A 23795-nucleotide genomic window follows, 5' to 3' on the forward strand; every position below is an offset into this window, starting at 1 on the left:
TTATTTTGGTATGCTTTGAAGTTTATTACCTTTCAACCGAACAATGGAGAATGCAAATTAATTTTTTTTAAAGGCCAGTGGGAAAGAGGCTAAAAATAGGAACTTTTTTTTCTCAAAAAACTTTAGTGGGAGGGGAAATACCAAAAATAGAGTCACTCTAAAATTAATTGTACTTTAGTGACATTGAGTCTTATCCACTTACTCTTGAAAAATCCTTACCAAAAAAAAAAGAGAAAGAGAAAGAATTTTCGTTTCGTAATTTAAACAGAAACTAAGTTAAAAACAAACAAACAAAAAAACAAACAAACTAGTAACCAAGCCCCTGTCACGTCTTCTGTTATTGTTACTGTGTTAAATAAACACATTCATTTTACACTTACAAGCCTGGGCTGGTGTTGCTTTTCAGTCACTTTTTGGGAAAGAGGCATTTAGTTACACAGGTTATTAAGGAAAAGTGGCAAGTCTACCAGAACTTCTTGTTATTTCCAATTCCTAAAAATACCATTTATGAAAACAGTAATGTGGTCATGTAAAAGTCATTCAAAATTATTTGAAGAGGCAAATACAAACTGTCCAAACTATAGCAAAAGAACATCCAAATCTCAGACCCAATTCTCTTGACCATTTGGGGAACAAAAAAGCCTTTCTATGCATAAATTATGAATAATTCACCTATAAACTTGTTATTCTTGTTATAAATGTTATTTTAATGTCTTCCAAATAATAAAATTGTTTTGAGAATATTAATAATTTGATCTCCAACCCCTAATTGAAGAGGTTTATATATCTGAAAAAAATCTCTTTATAGTAAAAAAGGCAAACTAAAAAATCCTTATTTTCAACTCAAAGCCAGAAAGCAAAAATTAAAAAATCTTCAAATTTCTTGAATCAATTTCATTTAAAAATATTTTTAAGAGAAGGCCAGAAAGACAGGACATAAAATCAGTTAATCACCTATTTTTCTCCAGATTTATAAAACTTGTGCTTCTTTTCCTCTGTTCCCAAAATTCAACCTCAAAGTCTAGGGATGCAATATCACAGTCTCTCTCTTGCTTCTTTGTCTCCCATCAATATTTACTGAACTCCTGTTCCGTGTAATTCCTTTCCCTGCCTTTAAAGAGCTTAAAATTGAAGCAGTTGGCCCTCAACCTAGGCGCATCCCTGCTCCCGAGCCTTTACACTTTCCGTCCCCTTTTACCTCAATGTTCATTCATTTACATGGTTTGCTCCCTCATTGCCTTTAGATTATTGTTCAGGTATCACTGCCTTAGTGAAGCCTTCCTTGAATATCCTATTTAAAAATTACATTTTTACCCTCTATTTTTGCATTTGCTATTCCCTTATCTGCCCTTTTTTCTCTATGACGTGGATAAGCATCTGTCATACTCTATATGTCAATTATTTTCTGTCTTACGCTATAGTGAAAGCTCTAGGAGCAGAGATTTTTGCCTCCTAAAATGGAGTCTGGTACTTAATAGGTGGGTAACATGTGAATGGTTAATGAGCTCCAGGTACTGGTTGACTTGCTTTCTGTCACACAACTTTTAAGTGGTGGGGTCAAAGCCAAACTCAAACAATCGTCCTCCGGCTCTTAACCATTGGACCGAGCCTGCTTCTGTTGACTGGTGTATATAATTCATAGGTGTCGGTATTAGGGTGTTACTAACCACAAGCTGTGGATCTACTCGCGGGAAGGATGAAGCAGCAGCAGTCATCCATCTTGCTTTTGGCCTGGGGATATTGAATTCTCATCCAACAGGAAACAGAGATGTTGGGAACCCTGGGAGGGTTGCAATATTGGAATGGGGTTCTTCGGTTTAAAGGGGTCAGAGTGTTCAAGAGGCCAGCCTCCACGTGTCTGGGGAAGAAGGTGCCTTCGCAGGGAGGTAGGCCAGGGGCGAAGGAGCTAGAAGCTGGGTGGGGCACCTATGACATGGCAGCTAGCTGAGGTTGAGGGTAAGAGCCTTTTTAGAAAAGGAGATGAAAGGGAGCAAGCTACAGTAAAGTCAGAATTTGATTGGACACTTGGAACTGTTCTTATCTACCTTAGGTCCTCATTTGGCTATTTCTCTTCTGTTTATGTATCTTTAAAAAGTATTTATATTTTGAAATAATTTGAAACTCATAGAAAATTGCAAGAACAGTTACATAGAACATCCATATACCCTTTACCTGAACTGATAATTTTTTCACACTTTAACAAATTTTCTTTATTATATATGTACTATAATTTATTTCTTTCTGAACCATTTGAGAGTCAGTTGTATACATTATGCCCCTTTATCTCTTAATATTCTAGTTCATATTACCTAAGAACAAGAATATTATCTTAAATAACAATGGTACAATTAGCAAATTCAGGAAATTTAATATAGATACTACACTTTAAAGTCTATATTCTTAAATTGTCAATTGTCCCAGGACTGCCCTTTGTGACATTTTCCCCCTCCAGTTCAAGATTTCAGTCCAGGATCATGTATTGTATTTTGTTTTCATGTCTCTTTTAATCTAAAATAGCTTCTCAGCCTTTCTTTGTCGTTAATGATACTGATATTGTTAAAGATACTGATATTGATATTGTTACAGGCCAGTTATTTTAGAGAATGTCCATCAGTTTTTTATTTCCTGATGCTTCCTCGTGACTGGATTCAAATGATGCATTCTGAGCTGGAATATGACAAGTCATGTGTATCCTTTTCAGGGAATCACATCCCAACATCCACAATGTCCATTTGCTCCTTATTGGTGATGTAATTTTGATCAAGGTAAAAATTGGTTAAGGTGTTGTCTAGTTTCTCCACAGTATAGTTATTATGTTCCCTTTTGCAACTAATAATCTGTAAGGAGACATTCTTAGATTATGCTAATAGCTTTCTCCTCTTCATACTTTCCCAACCTAGATTTAATATTTACTCATGATTCTTGGCCAAACGAACTTTTATCACAATGGCTGCAAAACGGTGATTTTCTAACTCTAACATTCCCTCTACTTTTATCATTTAGTATTTGGCTATAAAGAATAAACTTCCTACTCCCTTATTCATTCCTCCATTTATTACCAATATGGACTCTTGTTTTATTCAATAAGTAACAATCCATTTATATCCTTACTTATATTAATGCTCAAATTGTCCCAGTTTTGACAGTAGGAAGCCCCTTTAATCTGGCTCCCATCCATTGGACACAACTTTTTTTTTCTAAGCACTGCCTTTCTTCCTGGCACAACAAAAATGTTCCAGGCATATCTTGTTCCTTCTCTGCCCCAGTCTTGGAATCAGCCATGTTTTCAAGGAGCCCTGATTCCTTTTAGTGGAGAATGGCATTTAGAAAGCACAACATCTATGCACCAGATATGTTCATTGCTATTGGATATATGCATGTACTTGTAAAATTTAAACTAACATTATTTTTGATCTCCCAACCCATCTTAACTGTGCTAAGGGAAATGAAGGGCCAGAGCTTTAAAGGGGGACGTGATGTTTCCCCGGGAGTTAGCACAGGGACCACAGAGAGAATGATGATAACCTATGGATGGTAGATGGCATGAGATACGGGTTTGAGGTGTTTGGTTGATTCATCTCTTGTTTTGGAGAGGTTTTCTTTTTTTTTTTTTAATGTTAAGTGGAGCATCTGGGTGGTTGGATTTTATATAAACATGGCAATGTTCTTACGATCCCTGGTTTAGTGTTAGTATTACAATTTTCATAGAATGATAGGTCTTGAAATAGAAAGGCCAGCACAAATATTCATCTGATACCACCTTGGCCTTTAGGCAGATTTTTTTAACCTGTATTTTACAAATAAGGCAGCAGAGGCTGGGCCAAACTAAGGTTCTTGACAAGGTCACAAAAGTGTCTGTCTCTTAAATAGAAGATGTGTTTTATTCCAAAGAGGAATGCCATTTGTTCATACAAGTCATTATCTCTTTAATTTTATGCCCCAAAATATAGTAATTCTGTGCTTTCTTTTCTAGACTCATATCAGTTTCTTGAGATCGTTTCCACATGTTAAAGGAATCCAGTAGCCGGGTGGCCCAGTTTTGAAAATGTTCATGAAGTTCATTTTTAGCAAAATCTCTGGTGCCATCATAATTAGTTTGCTCATTTCTTTAGTTTGTAGCCTGTTATTTTTAGCTTTTTCTTATAACCACATACATTTTAACATTGGCTTAGCAGTTTAAATGTTTTTAATGTCAACTAGAGGTGGTGTTGGTGCTCTTCCCTTCTTCTAGTAAATATAGACTTGAGGATTATGTACACCAGGTAGTGACACTGGGATTTCTTTTGGGAAGATTTTATAAAGTATATATTTAACTTCTTTGATAGAGGCTATTCAGGGCTATTTCTTCTTGAGTAACCTTTGGTAGTTTTTGTCTTTCAAGGAATTGTATGTTTCATCAAAGTTGTAGGTTTATTGATGTAAATCCTTTTAGTATCTGTAGAACCTGTAGTATTGTCACCTCTCCCATTTCTGATATTGATGATTTATGTCTACTCTCTTTTTCCCCTGTCAGTTTAGTTAGAGGCTTATTGCTATTGATCATCTCAAAGAAACCAGGTGTGGTTTCACTGAGTTTCTTAATTGTTTTCTACTTAATTGATTTCTCTAATTGTTACTATTTCCTTTCTTTTGCTTCCTTTGGGTATAATTTACTCTTTTTCTAGTTTCTTTAGGTGGAAGCTGAGGACATTGATTTTAGACTTTTCTTCTTTTTTAATGTAGGTGTTCAGTGCTATAAATTACTTTCTAAGTACCACTTCTGCTTCATCTCATAAATGGCGATGTGTTGTGTTTTTGTTTTCATTTGGTTCAAAATACTTTCTAGTTTCTCTTTTAATTTATTATTTGATTAATAGGTTATTTAGAAGTGTGTCCTTCAGATTCCATATAGAGTAGTCCCCCCTTATCTGCAGGACCTACATTCTAAGAGCCAATGGATGCCTGAAACCACGGTTAGTAACAAATCCTATATATATTATGTTTTGTCCTATACGTATATACCTATGATAAAGTTTAATTTATAAATTAGGCACAGTAAGAGATTAACAGCAATAACTAATAATGAAATGGAAAAATTAAAACAATATACTGTAATAAAAGTTATGTGAATGTAACCATTTAACATTGTACTTGTTAGGCAATAAAGCAAGAAAAAGACAAATATTGGAAAGGAAGAAGTAAATTTCTCTTTATTTGCAGGTGGTATGGTTATCTGTGAAGAAAAGTACAGTAAATCTACAAAAATGCTAGTAGAACTAGTTTAGCAAGGTTGCAAGATACAAGATCAATAAAAAAAATCAATTGTATTTCTATATACCGTGTTTCCCCAAAAATAAGACCTAGCTGGACAATCAGCTCTAATGCATCTTTTGGAGCAAAAATTAATATAAGACCTGGTCTTATATAAGACCCAGTATTATATTTTATTATATTATACTATATTATATAAGACCTGGTCATATAGTAAAATAAGGCTGGGTCTTATATTAATTTTTGCTCCAAAAGATGCATTAGAGCTGGTTGTCCAGCTAGGTCTTATTTTGGGGGAAACAGGGTACTAGCAATAAACTATTGGAAGTTGAAATTAAAAAACAATAGCATTTATAATATTATAAAAATACGAAATATATGGGGAGAACTCTGATGAAAGATGTGCCAAGCTTATGCACTAAAAACTATAAACATTGCTAAGAGAAATTAAACTTAAATGGAGAAATATATTTTGATCCATGTTTATGGATCAAAAGATTCGATATTGCTGAGATGTCATTTCTCCCCAAACTGATCTACAGAGTCAATGTAATCTCAAGCAAAATCCTAGCATGGCTTTTGTAGAAGTTAATAGTTGATTCTAAAATTCACATGGAAGTGCAAATGCAAATGATCTAGAATAGCCAAAACCAGAAAAACATTGGAGGATTTACACTACCTGATTTTGAGATTTAATCATAAGGCGATAGTAATCAAGACAGTGTGGTATTAGCCTGATAGACAAATAAATCAATGAAACAGAAATAGATCCACACACATATGATCAATTGATTTTTAACAAAGGTGCAAAGGCAATTTAGTGGAGAAAGGATAGTCTTATCAACAGATGATGGTGCAACAACTGGGCTATTTATGTGCAAAGTAAGTTAGACACCTCATGCTCTGAAACTGTGAGTAAAGAGGAAACCCCAAGCACTTATGGTGAAAATGTAAATGGCTCTACTTCTGGTCATTCTGGAGAACACCTGGCAGTTCTTAGTGAAATTAAATATATCATAGAAACTAGTTCTTAAGAAATTCCACAGAGAACCTCTGTCCCCTCAGGCCCATAATAAATGCCCACTAAGAGGATAGAATATATATAATGTGGTATGTGTGAGTGATGGAGTCCTACACAAGTAACAGCAGAAATTAAATTTACTTGTAGCACCATTGATACATCTTTATATGTATTTCTTTATATAAATTCCTTTATATAAATTAAAAGGGGACAGTACAACATTACATGGTTTATGAATACATATAAATTTGTCACGTATTAGAATGGATCCCTATGATGTGAAGAGAAACGACAGGAAGGGATGGGTACTGGAGCTGAAAACCCACATGAAAATATGGGGAGGCACCTTTGTAGACTCATGATTAACACAAAAGTGAGTGGAGGTGAGAAACCAGTTACAGCACAGACAACTCTTTCCAGAAGTTTGGCTATGACAAGAAGATGAGAGGTGGGACAGCTTGATGAAAATGTGGGGTGAAGAGAGGGAAAGTTAGAGGGGGACATAGAAGAGGAGCGTACCAGATGCTAATGGGAGCAATTTGGTCGAGAGGAGAAAGGAGAGGGTTGTGCCTGGAACTCATCAAAAGGACTAAGTGTTTAAGACAGTGAGAGGAGAGAATGGCCTTTGATGTGAAGAGGGCTAATTGTAATTCCTCCAGTTAGCTGGAGGGAATTGGAATAGAGGAGAGCTGAGGGGTACGTGTGTTGGGGGTGGGGGATCTGTAGACTTGGAGATGGACGATGGAGGAGAAGAATGCCATGCTCTTGTGGACAGTGGGAAGGGAGTCCTCCAGGTAATAGGATCATTGGACGTCGCTGAAAGGCCCACGTGAGGTCTGTTTTCTAGAATAGTGGAGGGGGCTCCAAACAGTAGAGCAATGAAGGAGTAACACAGGAGGGAGGAGCTCCAAAGAGTGGAGTATGAGGTGTTTGGAGGTCGCAGATCACTGGGCTGCTCAGATTAGGGAGGGGACCACAGAGAGTGGAGTGGGTGTCATGGGGGGCGGGGGCATCCCAGGACAGGCAAGGAGTTTTGGAGAGAAGACTGGACGAATACAAAGGGTGGAGGGAAGGTGTTTGAAGCAAGAGGGTGGGTGCAGAGTTTGGGGGTCACAGATGGGGCAGCAGAGAAGAGACCCCAGACAGGAAGACAAAGTGGTACCTAGCCTGGGAGGAGAACCCTGCTGGGCAGGAGGGTGACCCCAGAGCCCTCCCTGACGGCTACGCGCACTCCCGTTCTAAGCACTTCCCACCCCACATCCCCACCAACCGCGGTGTGGGGGGTTCTGGAGGGAGGGTGGGGGCAGCTCTGCTGCCACGCTCTAGGTACTAGGGTAAAACAAGGCTACCACAAGGTGAAAGCCTGTCAGACTGACTCATCTCTACTCCACTTCCGCTCAGCCTAAGAGCATCCTGCTCTGGGTGCCTTCGGCCTTCTGCTGGAGCCCCCTTCCCACACCAGGAGTGTGGGCAGTGAGGTGCCCTGGAGGGGAGGGGGCCTGGATAGAGCCCAGTCCTGCACAAGCCTCAGTATTGTGAACACGTGGAAGAACCCAATGTAAAATGAGGAGAAGATACCATCCTGACATGGGATTCGTTTCCTTACCATAAAAAGGGTATAATTTTGAAGGAGCAGAGGGAGAAGGAAGAGGAGGAGGAGGAGGAGAGGAGGACTTGGTTTGTTGTATCCTTTTTTTTCACCCCACCCACCCCATTTGTTGTATTCTGATGCAGTGGTTCTCAAAGTGTGGTTCCCAGATCACAGCATCAGCATTCCTCGGAAACTGGCTAGCAGTGCAAAGCCTCAGGCCCACCCCAGACTTAGTGAATCAGAAACTCCAGCAGTGGGGTTCACCCACCCATATTAACAAGCCCTGGATGTGATGCTAATGAACATTCAAGTTTGAGAACTTCTGTTCTAAGGGAATTTCCACTCCCATCTTCAAACACCTATCTCGCCTTAGCCATATTGCTGCTGGGCCAGCGGGCAGGGTGTGTGCAAGTAAAGTCATGAATTGGAGGTTGCTAAGGCACTTCCTCATTCTCACCACGCAGGAGCCTGGACACCCGCTTTGGAGAACCCCTGAGCAGAGGTCAGGACATGGGGATACTGGAAGAGTGTGACTCAGAGGCTTTGGCCTTATAGGGATGAAGTCATTAGTGTTGGTTTTCCTGTCTACCAGACAGCGCAGGAACCACTGAAGAGGTATATGAGCACTTAAAGAGATTCAAGTAGTGTACCAAAAAATAAATTAATTAGTGAAAAACCTTTCTGGAACTAAAACCCATTATTTTCAACAACAAAAAATCAGTATATATATTGAAAGAGAAGTCTGGTAACTCCCGAGACTCAAATTAGTGGCTTGGAAGAACAAGTGGAAAAAATATTTCAAAGCACAGAGCAAATATAATAATACAAAGAGATGGAAATGAGGAAAATATGAGACTTGGAGAACAGATCCAGTAGTCCTAACATGCAACTATATTAGTTCCAAAAGAAAGAAAAGACATAAATGGAGGTGAGGCTATATGTATATATGTATAATATATTTTGAATTTGTTTTTATTATGAACCACATAAAGAGCATGTCTAAATGTATATATCAATTTAGAGAATTATATTATAGACTGCATTTTTGAGGGTGACAAAATACTGTACTGTTAAATGTTCATGGAGATAGATAGATATCTAATTATTTCCAGAACCATAAGTACTCTATTAACTCAGCAAAACCTAGAAATTGGAAGCAAAGTGAGAGGGGTAAGTAAAAATATTCTAAAGGTCTCATTGGGGGTGAAAGTCGCAAGAAATAAAACATCTAAATGGAAGAAATAATTGATGTATTTTCTAAAATCAATAAAGAACTATGTATTTGATTTTTAGTGCTGGGAAGGAAGTTTAAATGGTTAAACTATCAAGGGAATGGAAAAATATAGTAGAATTTCCAAAATAACAAGAGAGTAGAGGACATGAAATGAATAGCAACTTGATCAAAACAGCAAAAACATGGAATGATTAAAGAACATACAATAAGATAGAAAAAATGAAATCAAATGTGCCATTCATTCCACATGTGGAATTATAATTAATTAAAAAGAAGCCATAAAAAGGAGAAAGGAACAAAAATCAGTGGGAGAAATAGAAAACAATAGAAAGATGGTAGATTTAAAATATATCAATAATCATATTAAGTGGAAATGGTCTAAACATCCCAACTAAAAGGCAAATATTATCACATGGGGTTAAAAAACAAAGACACAATTATATTTTGCTTATAAGAAACCCATTTTAAATATAAAGACATCTAGGTTAAAAATAAAACAATAAAGAAAATAGAGCATGCTATCAAAAGAAAAATGGGGTAGCTCTACTAATATCAGACAAAGTAGATTTCAAAGCAAAGTATTTCACAAGGGATGAAGAGGGCTGTTTCATAATGACAAAGAGGTCAATTCTTCAAGAGGACATAACAATCCTAAATGTTTATGTACATAAAAAAAGAGCTCTGATGACCATTTGAGATCTTGCTCCCTAGCATATGTCATCAGTTTGGCTCAAAACAGCTCTTATACAAATTCTAAAAAAAATGAAAAAGAGGGGCTGCCAGATAGCTCAGTTGGTTAGAGCGCAGTACTCTTAACAACAAGGTTGCTGGTTCGGTCCCCACATGGGCCACAGTGAACTTGAAATAACTACCTGCCTTGGAGCTGATGGATCCTGGAAAAACACACTTAAATAAATTTTTAAAAGTTTAAAGGAAAAAAAAAAGAAAAAGAGCTTTGAAAATATGCGAAACTAAAACCAAATAGAAAAACTTACAATTATTTCATCACCTCTCTTTCAATAATTGATAGAACAAGTAGAAAGAAGATTGAACAATACTATCAAACAACTTGACCTAATCAATATTTATAGAACACTCTGCCCAATAACAATAACAACAACAGAATACACATTCTTCTCAAGTACACACTAAACATTTACAAGATAGACCACATTCTGGGCAATAAAACATGTCTCAGTGAATTTGAAACAATTCAATGGTTTAAATTAGAAATTCATAACAGAAAAATATCTGGAAAATCCCCCCAAATATTTGGAAACTAAAGAACATACTTCTAAACAGCCCACAGGCCAAAGAAGAAACCAAAAGTGAAAATACAGTATTTTGAACTGAGTAAAAGATATCTAAATTTATGGGAAGCTCTTAGTAGTGCTTAGAGGGAAGTTTATAGCACTAAATACCTATATTATAAAAGAAAAGAAGTCTCAAATCAATGTCCTCAGCTTTCACTTTAAGAAACTGAAAAAAATTGCAAAGGCAATTCAGTGGAGAAAGGTTAGTCTTTTCAACAAAGCACGACAACAGTCGGATACACACACACAAATGAAACACAACATATACATCACACACAAAACTAAATTCAAAATTAATCACATATGTGAATGTAAAACCAAAATCTATAAAACTTCTAGACTATAACGTAGGAGAAAATTTCTGTGACTTCAAGGTAGGCAAAGATTTTTTTGATACCACACCAAAATTGTGATCTGTAAAAGAAAAAACCTGATAAGTTGTGTTTAATTAAAATTAGGGGCTGCCGGATGGCTCAGTTGGTTAGGGCAAGAGCTCTCAACAACAGGGTTGCTGGTTCAATTCCCAAATGGAATGTGGGCTGCACCCCCTGCAACTAAGATTGAAAACCATGACTGGACTTGGAGCTGAGCTGCACCCTCCACAACTAGATTGAAGGACAATGACTTGGAGCTGATGGGCCCTGGAGAAACACACTGTTCCCCAATATTCCCCAATAAAAGAAAATGTTTAAAAAAAAATTAGGCCAGCACGTCCTTGGGCTATGGTCTTTTAAAAAAAAAAAATTAAAACCTGCTCTGTGAAAGACACTGTTAAGGATATAAACAGACAAACACAGACTGGGAGAAAATGTTTGAAAATCAACTATCTGATAAAGGACCTGTATCCAGAATACACTCTCAAAATGCAGTAATAAGAAAACCAACAACCCAATTTATTTATTTTTAAATTTTTATAAGTTTATTTGAGCCAAATTTATAACATATGCTGGGGAGCAAGATATCAAATGCTCCCCAACAACCCAATTTAACAAGGAGTAAAAAGTTTGAATGGACACTTCACCAAAGATATACTGATGGTAAATAAACACATGAAAATATGTTTAACCTCCTTCGTCATTGTAGAAATGCAAGTGAAAACCACAATGAGATCGTACTACACAGTTATTGGAATGGCTGATGTTAAAAAGACTGACCATATCAAGTGTGCCAAGAATGTGAAACAACTGGAACTCTTCATACACTGCTGCTGGTGGGAATGTATAATGGTACAAACACCCCGGAAAACAATTTGGCAGTTTCTTCAAAAGTTAAACATACATCAACCATATGATCCAGCCATTCTATTCCTAGGTATTTACCCAAGAAAAATGAGAACATAAGTCCACACAAAGACTTGTATATAAATGCTCCCAGCAAGTAATTGCTTTATTTGTAAACAATGCAAATGTTCATAGACAAGTAAATAGATAAACTAATTGTGATATAATGGACTACTACGCAGTAATAAAAAGGAATGAATGTAATAATATAAATGAATCTGAAAATAATTATGCAGAACGAAAGAAGCCAGATAGAAAAGAGTACATACTGTATGATTCCATTCATATAAAATTCTAGAAAAGGCAAACTGATGTGACAGAAAGCAGGTCAGTACTTGCCTCGGGATGGCAGCTTGGGGATGGAGATGGACAGAAGGGAGTGATTATAAAATGGACAGGAGGAAACTTTCTGGGGTGACTGATATATTCATTATTGTGATTGCAGTGGTGATTTCACAAGTGTATACCTATTCAAAACTTACCAAAATATACACTTTAAATATATGCACTTTATATATATTAAATACATCTCAATAAAACTTAAAATTTATTATTTGATAACCAGATTATGTATAAACATACATTGCCAAATCCATTTTTTAAAGGAACAGTTATTTCCATGATCTTGCAAGGCCTGTTACGAAACAGAAATGAAAACTTACATCCCTCAAAGGGGAAACAAAAAGGAAGTTCAAGGAGCAGCAGGTTGACTCAGTGGTTAGAGCGCAGTGCTCCTAACACTCAGGTCGCCAGTTCGATTCCCACATGGGCCAGTGAGCTGCACCCTCCATGACTGGATTGAGGACAGCAAGCTACCACTGAGCTGCCAGAGGGGTGGCCGGATGGCTCAATTGGTTAGAGCGCGAGCTCTCAACAACAAGGTTGCCGGTTCAATTCCCACATGGGATGGTGGGCTGCGCCCCCTACAACTAAAGATTGAGGACCGCAGCTGGACTTGGAGCTGGGCTGCGCCCTCCACAACCAGATTGAAGGGCAACGACTTGAAGCTGATGGGCCCTGGAGAAACACATTATTCCCCAATATTCCCCAAATAAAATCTTTAAAAAAAGAGATGAAATGGATGTATATTATTGATATGAAAAGATATACTATAGATACTGTCTAAATGTTTTAAAAAGTGCCTCCTCTCTCTTAGGTTCTCTGAACTATTCCGTCTTCGGTCTCCCTAGAGGTTAATGTTCTCCTTTTCCTGATCCAGAAGTCTCCCCGGCACCAGGTTAGGCAAGGGATCTGTGTAGGGAGGACAGAGATGACCCTCTCCTTAGTGTTTCCACACAGTCTGGTTTCTGGAATGGTTCTGAATACAAATATTTTGACCTGCTGTCCCCATACAATCAGGACACTCCTGATTTTAATGTCCATTTTTTAGCTGTGGAAACAGGCTTACAAAGTCAAAAGATTTGCTCAATGTCTGTTCCTTTCCTAAGTCTGCTGAAGGAAAGGGGGCCTGCTATGTGCCCTCTCAAAATGTGACAGAGGTTGCCGGGAGCAGAAGGATTAAAGGGATGTAGAAATGTGAGCTGAAGAAGGAGTTGAGGTGAAAGAGGGGGTGAGGCCAGGTTTTGGGGAGAGGGGATGGCATAGAGAAAGTAAGGCAGGATGTGACTCAAGACCCTTAGCCCTTCCTGCCACAAAGTCTTGCCTCTGCAGACATAATTCTTCAATAGTGCATGTCAAATATGGGCCTGCAATAAATGATGAATAAATGAATAAACAAATGAATAAAAAGAGACACAGAGTTTATTATTGTGTTGGAAGTACAAAAAACAACAACAATCAAGCCCTTGGTGGCCCCAGGTCTCTCTAAGTCACCCCACATTCACCAAATCTTTAAGTCTCCCAAAGTCTGAACAGCCATGGTGTGGGAGGGGGCCGTGTGCCCAATCTATGGGGATGGAGACTCAAGAGCCACCACCATTGTGAGTCCGTGCTCATCTGCCCACAGGTCCACCGATCTGAGTCCCTAGAGTTTTCGGGTGCAGTTATGCCTGGTAGGCCCCCTGGCCTCAGAGCTGAGTCTGGGAATGCAGACAGATGAGCCCTGGTCCTAGGCTTTGGAGGCAGAGAACTTGGTGGTGTCATCTGAACCATGAGTGTGCTGTGACCTCTAGGTGTGGCAGGACCATGATTGAGGTGTCACCAGCCCCCAGAAGGTTGTCTGTGCCAGAGAAAGGTGAGTTGTGAATGAGGTTCCTTCTAGTGTCCACTCTGTGCATCCCAGACATGGGAGCCATCACCCCCAAACCAGGACCTGACCCCTGATCACAGCTGTTGAATTGGGCAACAATAGGGGGCTGGCGGTTGGGAAGGGGAAGCGTGCTCTCCTGGATAGGGAATTGAGTATGGCTCAGGGTGCCTTACCTGGGCCAGGGGACAGTGCCGCCGTGCATACCACTCCTGGCAGTACAGGCTGACCTGGATGCCTTGGCCCAGAAAGAGCATGGTCCACATCAACACGTTCCATGCTGGGCCGGTGTGCCGGTCATGCATCATGAAGTTCATGGGCCCTGAGGCAGGAGGAAAGACGGTCACCCCAGCTCCAGATACGTGTGCCTTATCTCTCTGGCTGCTCTCCTATCCCAGGGCACTGGGAAGAGATGGAACAGGAAGATCCCACTGCGAAAGATCTTGAACCCACTTCTAGAAACCCCTAGAGGTCTCCAGTGGCTCATATAAAACCAGGACTCCTCAGTTTACCCTTCAATATCCTGGATCTCATTCTGAATCTCCCAAACTCCACCAGTTTCTTCCCTTGTCTCCCTTAATGAGTGTCCTGATCAGATGCTCCCCTCTAGCCAGAAGTCTTCTCTCAAGATACCCCCTTGTTGCCTCCTGAGGCTGCTTCCCTCCCTGCTCCCAAGTCCCTCCTCACACACAGCTCTCATCCCTTCTCCAGAAGGCACGCACATTCCCTTCTGTCTTGGGTATGTGGCCCTGGATTCTCCAGGAGAGGGAGCACAGGCCTCCTCCCTCTGGGTGAATTTCCCTCCAGGGGCACATACAAACCAAGCTCACCTCCAATGACAAGGAAGAGGATCAGCATGACAGGGTAGAAGAAGCCCAGGACGAAGCAGAAGATGTACTCGTGGACGATGGCAGAGACCAGGAACACGCCCACCATGGCTGCCCGCCGGGCCTGGCCGCCCAGGAGCTGGCAGGGCCGGGAGAGGAAGGTAGAGTGAATCTCCCTAGAATCCCTCCACAAAGAGCCCTCTCATTAAAGAAGCCAGAAGGGTGTGTGGTGCAATGGAGACACTGGGATTTGGGGTCAGAAGGGCTGATGTGTCTTATTTAGGAGCATTTTATTAGCCCATTGGGCCTTAGATGCAATTTTTAAAAAGGGATATAATAGTACTTACTTCTCAGGGTTATTGTGCAGATTAAATGTATGTGACAACTCTTGGTAACTGAAAATTGATATATACATGTTCCTTAGGAGGGCAGAAAGGCCCTGTGGAGAGGCGTGGATTTCAGGACGAGGAAGGAAAGAAGTTAGATCACAAGAAGGATTTTCTGCCCATTGGGTTGGGTAGAAAGGGGGCAGATGGAAGTCAAGGTGCCCTTAGGTTGGAAAAGATGGGAGGTGCAGAAAGGGGAAAGAAGAGGATGTCCCAGAGAGGCTCCATTAACTGTGGGAGCTGAGGGGGTCTGCAGAATCGTACCCACAGCCCATCCTGATATACGTAGCTGTACAGCCAGTCGTGGACCACCACGTTCCAAGTGCGGTAGTAGTTGGAGAAGGATGTGGAATTCCACCAGTCCTGGGGAAAGGATGGGGTCAGGGTGGGGAAAGGAGGTGAGTTTCAGGGCCCTATTTCTTCCCAGGCCCCAACTTCTCACCCCTGCCTCCTGTCCCCTGTTCCAGTGTTCTCTCACAAGGGCTGGCTCCACAGAATAGAGAGCATTCTCCCAGCTCCCTCTTTAGGATCTGGGGTCCCTGCCTTCCCTCCTACTCTTCCTCCTCCAACAAAAGCAGTTAGCCTTGGCTGGTCACGAGGCAGAGGGGTGGCGTTATAACCACACTCAGGAGAGCACGTTTCTCATTGTGGGAGACAAACAGTACAGCTGATCAACACCCAGCATAGCCACCATCTTCCCTAGATCCCTCCCAAGCCCTCTCTGCCTCTAGCTCCCAAATGGCCTAAGTCCAGGACGCACCCTGTAGAACATCCTGTCTCCAAATCGTAGCATCTCCGCGAAGGCGTTGAGCCAGCAGTGGAGGAAGGCAAAGAAGATGAGCAGAAGCATGAAGATGCCTGGCAAGTGGGGACAAGAGGCTGCAGGTCAGACTGGCCCACCTGGAACCCCCAGGAAGATCTGAGGGCCCCTCACCTAACAACCAGGGCCTCAACTCCTATCCATCATTTATTAATCATTCACTAATTCATACATTCATTAATTCATCCATTTGCTCATGAACTCCATGCCAGATGTTGGCAGTATGAGATGACTCTCAAAGCTCCTGGCCATTGAGAGTTCACAGAGTGGGAGAGAGAGAGAGCAGAGAGCAGAGAGACAGAGAGATATATTCAACCATGCATCAAGGTCAAATGTACTGGGAGCTAAGCATGGGGACCATTGATGTGCTTGGGAGTGTAAAGCAAAGGGTGGGTCACAATGATCGATGGCTAAAAAAAGGAGGCTTCCTAGAGGAGGGGCATTTCACGGGGACCTCCAAAACGGAACTGGATTCCACAAGTGGAAAATAGGGAAAGCGCATTCCAAGCTGAGAGACCAGTATGGGAAAAGGCCAAAGGAATGGAAGTGCACGCCTTTAAGGGAAAGGCGGGCTTATGCTGGGTGCTGGGATGTGATACACAGGAAAGCCCTTGAACGCCAGGCCAAAGTTCAGATCTTCTCTGGAGGTGTCAGCAATGGGGAGTCACTGGAGATTTTGAAGCAAGGTCAGGAATGATTGCTCTCTAGGAGGGAAGTTCATCTGGGTAGCAATGTCTTCAGGGGCAGATGGGAGAGGAAAGATTTGGGTGGGAGGCTGATATGGAGAGGGGGAGCAGATGGCAATCTAAACTGAGACCCTCACGATGAGCAGTGATAGGAGGGAAGAGATGTGAGGGGAGATTCAGAGGGAGGAGGTGTTGAAACTGACTGCAGGTAAAGAGCGAAGGGAGGAAGGCGTTCCCTGCCTTAGTAGGCATACCTGGCAACGTGGCGTGCATGACAGAGAGCACCAGGGCACGGGTACTGAAGGGCTCCCGGCTCATGTTGGCAAAGACAGGAACACAGAGACGGCCCAGGATGAAACAGGCATAGAGGACACAGCCCAGGGCCTGGAGAGGGAGTAGTAGACATCTAACTTTGGGAGGGGGCACTGGCAGCTGCCTCCTCACTCTGGAACTGGACTCTAGCCAGTTCCTCTGCTTCCTCTTTCTTTAGCACCACCCTTCCACCTCTTCCCCAGGTTTTCCCCACCCCACTCCCAGAAATGCTCCCTTAGCCACCATGAGTCACTGGTGGTTCACCCTTCTAATCCATTTTCTGACCTGGGCAAAGTTCTTGGCCACATAATTCCACTTGACGTTGGGTGTCCTGCAGCAGCAATGGGATTATATGTTTCTTGTTCCCTGCTCAGGCTGGGGCCCAGGTTCTGTGGCCCTCTCTCCATAGACCCTCAATTGCTCAGGCCTGGGGAGATGGGATCTAGAACACTTTGCACCTTCCATAACAGAGATGGCAAATGGATTTTTAGCTTGGGTGTCAACTAAGGTGACCAACCATCAGGAGTTTGCTCCGGATTGAGGGGTTTCCCAAGACCTAGGGTTTTCCATGCTAAAATCAGAACAATCTAGGGCAAACCATGACAGATGATCACTTTTGTGTCACCATGGGCTAGGTGAGGAACAGGGATAGTCTACTTGCCACCTCTTTCCCCTCTTTGCAATGGGATGCTTCCTGACAAAGCAGCCAGTATCTGGGTGAGGCTAGGGACCTCAGAGGGAGGAGGGGAGGAGGAGGGCAAGGTCCCTGATGGGCCTGGGCATTCGGGAAAGGGTGTAGGGTCTTACCTGGGGTAAGTCTCTCTGTAGATGAGTGTGGGGCAGAAGAGGAAATAGAAGTAGCTGGAGAAACTGGGAGCCTGGACTCCCTTACCTGGGGAGGAGTGAGAGGAGTGCATCAGTGAAGGAAGAAGGGAGAGAGGGCAGAGGTGAGGCGGTTGCTGGGGAAGGGTGGTGGGACTGGGCAGTGGAGAACTGGATAGAACAGAGGTGCTGGGGGTGAGGGCTGGATACTGGGTCTGGGGGTGGGGGAGGGGAGGTGAAACTGGGCAGGAGCTGAACCTGCTCTCTAATAACCCTCTTTTGCTTCCATTCCAGGCACCCCATTTTCTGGTGCATCTGGAAGCTTTATTTGGCATTTAGAAATCTCCCCCACCCATTCTCCCTCTCTTTCTGTTTTGACTTCCCAGTAGAAGAGTCTCATACCCTGGGTCTTTCCAGGTTAAGCCTGGAAATGGGAAAGCACCAGAAATCCTGGGCAACAGGATTTCTTTCAGAGGTGGGACCTGATAATATCTAATGTCTGAGGCCCTCAGAGCCCGGATGGAGGCCAGAGCTGTGCCCAATGGGCAAGACGGGCTTAGAAAGTTAGAGCTTTAATGAGGATCCTGCCACTCTGGCTTTAGACAATCGCTAAGAGGACTGAGTTCACAGCAGGGTCAGCTGAGAAGGCCTCACCCCCTTCGGCATGAAGGATCCCAGGCGCAGCCTCTCTTAGGAAGGAGTAGCTTTTCATCAGGAACCTGACCTGAGATGGAGGGGAAGGGAGGTTAAGTTGTTGTGTGGCTTTAAGTTCATCGGAGCCCATACTTTATCTTTTTGTTGGATCGCCTTATTATTGTTGGGGTGAATCTAGGGTAAGGGTGTCAAGGAAAGACCAGGCGGAGCCTTCATCTGGCCAACCCTCTAACTCTACCGAGTAGGATTATATTTGCGTAGCCCGACCCACTTCGATCACGTTTCCTTGGAGTTTGGTGGTTCGCGTAAATACCCTCGCAACTAGCTCCGCCCCTCCGATAATACAGGGCGTCCCCTCCCTCACCTGAGCCTCCACCGCCTTTTGTGGCTCACCCACCCCACCCCGCCATTGGCCCTGTGCGTCACCTGCTCAAAGACCAGGACACTGCGGGAGGCTGGCGGGAGCTGATACTCCGAGGCCACGTGGACCGGGAGCACGCCTAGCAGCGCGATGTGGGCGACCAGCAGCGTGCAGCCCAGGCCCATCCCCAGCGTCCAGACCCCTCCGGCCTGGGACCTCGCCCACAGCCGCAGAGCCTGATAAGGCACCAGCAGAGTAGACAGGAACATGGGGACCCAGGTCATCAGAGCCAAGGGCAGCTGTCCGAAGCTGAAGATCAATAGGTCGAACTCCAACATGAGCCTGGGAGTGGGGAGGGAGAAACAGAGTAGACAAATGTGTAGCCATCTTGTCCCCTTCCTCTGCAGCCAGAGCTCTTGGAAGATAACCTGAGGCATCTTGCGAAGCTTGTGAGCTCCGTATCTCTGAAGGTGTTCAAGATGGCACCTCTCTCCATTGCCAGGGAATTCTAACACAGGGCGTTTCCGGAGCAGACGGTCGGAAATGTTTGCTTCCACATTACCAGTAGAGCCCTCTGCGGGTTTTATGGCATTGCAGGAGGGTTCTGTACTTTGGATGCCACAGGTGTTAAGATAGGATGTATGTAGAGTTTAACTTTGATTTTCGTTTGTTTTGTTCTTTTGCAGTGTCTTTAGCTGTAGACTTGAGTTAATAGAAAGCAGGTTGTTGAGTGTTTTGTTTGCTTAGATTAAGAGTGTATGGTTCTAATGGGGAAAATTGGAAACAACCTACATGTCCATTAGGAAAGGACTAAATGAGCAAAATCAGGCATCTCCAGAGTCTGCAGTCATTAAAAACAATGGACTGACATGGAAAGATGTCGAAGCTGGGTTGTTAGGGGGTGAAAACAAAACAATAGGTACCGTATCTTATTGATGTAACCCCCCACAAGATACGCTCTTTGGTTCTTAAATGCATGTGGATGGAATGCATGGAAAACGCTCTGGAGGGAAACTCTCAAAACTATTTAAAAATGGTACCTCTGGGGAGTGGTCTGGGATTGAGGGGGGTGGTGGTCCAGAAGGACTGTCATTTTATGTGTAGTTGAACTTTTGACTGAGATTTGATCCTTATAATACTCACATCATTAGCAACAATTTTCCTAAAAGAAGTGCTGTTGCTGAACTTGCAGATCTTTGGCCCCTTCCTTTTATTGCTTCCTAAGCCCTACTTTCGGGGGAGAGCGTGCAGATACAGACCCCCACGGGTGCAGAGCCCTCTGAAGCTCATCCCCGGGGGGTGCTCTGTGGGAGAAATGACCCACCAAGGCACTTGTGTGTGCGTCTGTCTTCCCCACAAGACTGGGAGTGCCCGTAGACAGGGATGAGGTCTGCCCCTCATCTCCCTGGCCCCCGGGGCTGGTACTTAGGAGGTGCTCAGAAGAGGTCACTTGAATTGAATAGCACTGACTTGGAAAAGAGTGTGTGAGAGCAATGGGGCGGGAAGTGTGCGTGTGTGCATACACACTTGTATATCTGCCTTAGGACAAGGTTCCTATTGACAAGTATTTGAGTGGCTGTTCCTAGAGTGGTTGACCCTGGGAAGACAGACCAAGGCCTATCCAAGGCTGTGGAAGGAAAAAGCTGAGCACATTTTAGGTAGGAATGTTGTTGGAAGCAACACTGATGCATTTGCAATAATCAATGGGGGACTTGTACCCTCTCAGGCCTGTGGGAGGTGGAAACCTGGGGACCCAAGGGGTCTGATCTGATCTATGTGCCTACCTGCCCTCATCAATGAAGTCGATGGCCAGGGTGCTGATGATGAAAACACACAGGCCGGCGATGAACATATGGTAGATGGTCCGGAAATGCTGCACCTCCATCAGCTCACTGGAAGGACAGGGGCCTGAATGTCAGTGCGGGAGGGTCCTCAAGGTCATGTGGACTAGCTCAGTCACTGTACACAGGTGGGGATGGGTCTAGTGATTGGCAACTTCTATCTAAGGGCGGGGATGTGGCTGGGACATCTGTCCAACGCCATTTCCAGCCCAGACACTTCTTATCCTGTTGACCTTTCTTCCAGTCACACCCGGGATAAATGGGGAAGCTAAAGCTCAGAAACCCTTTACAAGTCCTCTCCTAAACTACCTAGAGCCTGGGGATGAGAACCCCCAACCAAAGCCCTTTTTTTAATCTCTTACCCCATCTTCACCCCTGACTTACTCAAGCAGGGACTTGCGAATGACGAAAACTTTCCGTTTCTTTAGGGATGGATCCTGGGTCCTGAATTGAGACAGTTCTTCTGAGTCAGGACCCAAAGGAAGAAGGCAGGGAGAAGTGGGCAGGGTCTCGCAGAAGAGCAATACTTGGGGGCCAAGAGCAGTGGTAGGGGAAGGTCAAGGCTAGGAGCAGAGGGCAGGATAGGGCAGAAGGTCAGAACCAGGGCACAGCAAGGCCCAGAGGTGGGGGATACTACCAGGAAGGCAGAGTGATAAGAGAAAAGGGAAACTTGAAATGGGAGTCATGCCAGTGCTGGGAAAGGACATATGAGATGATGTTTAGGGCTCGTAATCCTTATGATGGAGAAACCCGCTCCAGCCATTCCCCAGCTCGTGGCGCCTCAGACTCTTACTTGCTCAAGGAATCTGAAGGAGGTCCGCCTTGTGGTGGATAAGATTGCACGGCCTCCGACATGGCCCGATCCAGGAGCTCCAGCAGCTGTCCCTGTAACTGATCCAGCAGCTCCATCTTCACAGCCTACAGGACAAAGCACAGCCCACCGTCCCTCCATCCAGTTAGCCATCCTCTCATTCACCCCACATGTACCAAGCTTCTCTCTGTGGCAGGTGGGCTGCTAAGGGCTATGCATAGAAAGCACAGTTCCTGCCCAGAGGTTCCCCAAGAATTGATCTCCCTCTGGCTTCCCAAGGCGACAATGAAGATCAAGGAATGACAACAGGAGCGACACTTCCAGCCCCTGGATCTGAATCCAACGACCTTGTTATCTCTGACTTGACTCTTCTTCCTGACTTCACCTTCCCTCTCCTGACCTCTAGTCCCACTAACAAAAAACTGTTCACTGGCTGACTTTTGGCCCCTGCTCTGACAACCTGTGTTTCAAACCTTTTTATCTTAACTCTTAGTTCTAACCTGATCTGAGGGGTTTGAACTCAAAACCAAATTGTCTTTATCACCAAACCAGTCCATACCCCTACCTCCCTTCACTCCAGGACTTGTCTGTTTTGACCTCTGACCTCTGAGGTCCCTCACCTCCATATGTCGGGTCCATTGCACCAAGTCTGGGCCTCCATGTGCCTCAGCATTTCCTAGGAGGAGGGGTTAAAGGGCACACCTAAGGGGGAGGAGTCAGGGTTCCGCCGCCTTGTGCAAACCCAGAGGCATCCCCAGTCCAGGAAATGCTTTATGTACACTTGTCAACCGCCCAGCCCCCCAGCCAGTCTATATCTAGTGCCATGGGTGGGGCAGCAAGAAGAAGTTATTTTGGCAGGGGTGAAGAGGCCATTGGCAAGCAGGGAGCCTGGTGACCTTACTGGAAACACGGTACCCAGGGAATAGGAAGCTGCTCCATTCACCCTCTGAGGTGAGAGTCGGAAAGGCAAGGCAGGGCCGCAGCTCTCAATGTCCCTTTTCTCCTCCCTCTCCCAGCTGGGCAGTTAGGGGCAGAGGCCACCCAGGACAGCAGGAAGGATTGCAGTTGGACAGCAGGAGCCCCCTCTCCACAGGGATCCCCACCTCCAATGCTTCCTGAGCTTTCTGAACTCCCAGAGGGTGGCTCACCTCCGGAGGGTGGGTCCTCTTGCTCCCCCCTCGGCCCTGCTCTCCTCCGCAATCGGGCTGCCCTTGGCTCCATACTGCGAGTGTTGACTGGGCAGCAGGCAGCGTCTGCCACGTTCCCTCCTTTGCTTCACGGCCTGCCAGACAGCTGAACTCCCATCTCACTCAGCTCAGCTGACAGCACTGAAGACTAAAGTCCTTTCCGGAGGAGGGGGCCTCCAGGAACACGATAGGTTATCTGATCTGAAGGACAGTTCTTCTCAGCTACAGGCTCTGTGGGCTGTTGCAGGGATGGCCTGGACACAACCCCCCAACAGCCCAACCACCACCCAGATGCCCAGCTCTGAGCGAACCTGCTCTCCCTTCCACAGGAATGGTGACTGTGCACCTTTGTGGGAAGGAGAACTTTGCCTCTCGGAGGCTTATCACCTAGTATGGCTCACCTTCCAATCTCTTTCCCAGCAGGCTGAAGGTTGGGGAGGAGTCAGAAACATCTTCAGGTATCAGTGCACTCAGCTCCCTCACACCATGAAATAAAGTGTGTGAAAGAACCTTGTCAGCTGGGAAGCATTGTGTGCATGTGACTAATATTCTAATGGGGTTGATACCTGTGACAACTGTGGTGCTGTGGCCTCTCCGGGAAGTGCTGGGTGCCAGGGCCTCTAAATGTCAGCTCTTCCCTACACCTGCTTGGTTTAGCCACAGGCAAACCAAGGCCAGGCATTATCACATATGGAAGAATCCGATTTAAATCCTCCCTCTGTCTCTCCCTGGTTGTGTAATTTCAGGCAAGTGACCTAAATACTTTAAGCCAGTTTCCTCTTCTGAAACACGGGGGCGAAATCCCTACCCCACAAGATTCCTGTAAGCACAAAATGAGGTAGTCTAGGTAGAAGCACCTGGTCCAGGGCCCAGCCCATGGGGGAGCTCAATAAAGAAGGATTTCCTTCACTTTTTAGTAGGAAGTAACAGTAGGTTAAGTGCGTGGAGAGTTCCTCTTTCTTGGGTTCCTGCTGGGGATTAACTATTAATTCTTCTTCTTCCTTGAGTCCAAAGATCAGTGTTAGAAACAAGATCATAACCGCAGACCAAAGCCATGGGCTCAGTGTCTCCCCACCTCCTACCCCCCATCCCCTGGTGGGTTGTTGGGTGAGGCTTCAGGACTTGAAACCTCTGCCAGTGGCTGCCTCCTCATTCCAAGTGCAGTGGAAAGGACGGAAGGTAGTCCACAGGAA

The 23795-nt window shown here is 44.1% G+C and overlaps 1 protein-coding gene across 2 annotated transcripts; it reads right to left on the reverse strand.

The window, feature by feature from the left end:
• Positions 1 to 13432: 13432 nt before the first annotated feature.
• Positions 13433 to 23757, reverse strand: SOAT2 (sterol O-acyltransferase 2). Of its 2 annotated transcripts, XM_074325643.1 has the most exons (16): positions 23004 to 23757; positions 22564 to 22803; positions 22036 to 22091; positions 21398 to 21522; positions 20989 to 21048; positions 20548 to 20655; positions 18829 to 19105; positions 18403 to 18472; positions 17734 to 17818; positions 17212 to 17257; positions 16869 to 16998; positions 15869 to 15966; positions 15373 to 15471; positions 14726 to 14861; positions 14072 to 14217; positions 13433 to 13868 (listed from the first exon to the last, which is right to left on the reverse strand). In XM_074325643.1, the coding sequence occupies exons 2-16, from the start codon at positions 22634 to 22636 to the stop codon at positions 13818 to 13820; spliced, it is 1560 nt and encodes a 519-aa protein (XP_074181744.1). In that variant the 5' UTR covers positions 22637 to 22803; positions 23004 to 23757; the 3' UTR covers positions 13433 to 13817. The 2 variants fall into 2 exon arrangements, with proteins under 2 accessions (XP_074181744.1, XP_019579930.2); XM_019724371.2 differs by lacking the exon at positions 23004 to 23757 and having other exon boundaries at positions 22564 to 22985.
• Positions 23758 to 23795: the final 38 nt, after the last annotated feature.

The sequence above is a fragment of the Rhinolophus sinicus genome, linkage group LG02, assembly GCF_036562045.2.
Source record: "Rhinolophus sinicus isolate RSC01 linkage group LG02, ASM3656204v1, whole genome shotgun sequence".
Classification (NCBI taxonomy): domain Eukaryota; kingdom Metazoa; phylum Chordata; class Mammalia; order Chiroptera; family Rhinolophidae; genus Rhinolophus; species Rhinolophus sinicus.

Bases quoted from the DNA above. Each gene is read 5' to 3' on its own strand.
- SOAT2 (XM_074325643.1), bottom strand. From the start codon at position 22,636: ATGGAGCCAAGGGCAGCCCGATTGCGGAGGAGAGCAGGGCCGAGGGGG. The intron at 21,523-22,035 runs GTGAGGGACCTC...TTTGTCCTGTAG, and splicing joins AATGGACCCGACATATGGAG to GCTGTGAAGATGGAGCTGCT. The intron at 14,218-14,725 runs GTGAGCTTGGTT...CTCCTGCCTCAG, and splicing joins CCTCTTCCTTGTCATTGGAG to GGCCCATGAACTTCATGATG.